The 934-nt window shown below is 50.0% G+C and overlaps 1 protein-coding gene across 1 annotated transcript; it reads left to right on the top strand.

The window, feature by feature from the left end:
- Window positions 1–148: 148 nt before the first annotated feature.
- Window positions 149–742, top strand: TEOVI_000266900 (uncharacterized protein; the record flags this gene model as incomplete). Its single annotated transcript, XM_067225706.1, has 1 exon — window positions 149–742. The coding sequence occupies one exon, from the start codon at window positions 149–151 to the stop codon at window positions 740–742; it is 594 nt and encodes a 197-aa protein (XP_067081807.1).
- Window positions 743–934: the final 192 nt, after the last annotated feature.

Raw genomic sequence — 934 nt, 5'->3', positions numbered from 1 at the left:
TTTTTTTGTGCCACCAGCGCATTGTAGTTAACTTCCGTCAAGGGGAACAACGTGCAGTGAAACAGAGGAGGCCACATAAAAGAGGTGGTTACAACAGCCTGACTGGCCTTTGGAACAGGAGGGGATACAAGTTAGTTGCGCACATATTATGTCCTTTGCTTGGACGCGAATGAAGATGCGCCTCACGACGCGTTCAGTCGACATAATGCGAGCCTTCTGTGACGGTTGCAACAGAGCAATGGCAAGAATGTCAGACCCTGTGCGCCGGTTGGGTCGCCGCATCGGGGAAGAGTCTCCGTGGGTAGTTGTACTCTTCGTGTCTTCTGGTATCACTGTTTTCCCTCTCGTGTTCTATCCCGTATTGAAGCCTTATCTGATGGATGATCCGCGGTATATGAAGGAGGAGGAGCGTGTCCGGTTGTGTCTGCAGAAGGGTATTGATCCCTACCCATACATGAGGCACAAGGATTACGTGTTTGGTAATGTTGCCCCTGCTACGCAGACGGAAGAGGAAGTTCCCCTTAGCGCGTCGTGGGAGCACCAGGCAGTCCTCAACTTTCAGCGAGCGAAGGAGGAGTTGCGCAAGGAGGTTGGAGGTGACGTAAATGACTCCGTGACAAAACTTTTGGCCCTTCGTGAGGGGCTTCATAAGGAGTTTAAGCGGCAGAGACACGCCGTATCGGAGGAGCCGTCGAACCTTGTGTTTCACCAGGAACGAAAGATTGGGACAGATATGACATAGCACTACAAACTGATGTCTGGTTTTCTTCCCCCCCCCCCCAATCCCGGCGAGTCAATTTTCCCTCACATTCTTTGGTGATTTCCCTTTTGTAAAGTTAATCTACTCTTATAGTGGAATTGTACTGTGTGCTGGAACTCTCTACGGCCCACTGTTTGCCCCTGCCATTTAAAACGAAAAAAAAAATGTACTTAA

The sequence above is a fragment of the Trypanosoma equiperdum genome, assembly GCF_001457755.1.
Source record: "Trypanosoma equiperdum strain OVI genome assembly, contig: ctg_586, whole genome shotgun sequence".
NCBI lineage: Eukaryota > Euglenozoa > Kinetoplastea > Trypanosomatida > Trypanosomatidae > Trypanosoma > Trypanosoma equiperdum.
This window is presented reverse-complemented; position numbering and strand designations above follow the sequence as displayed.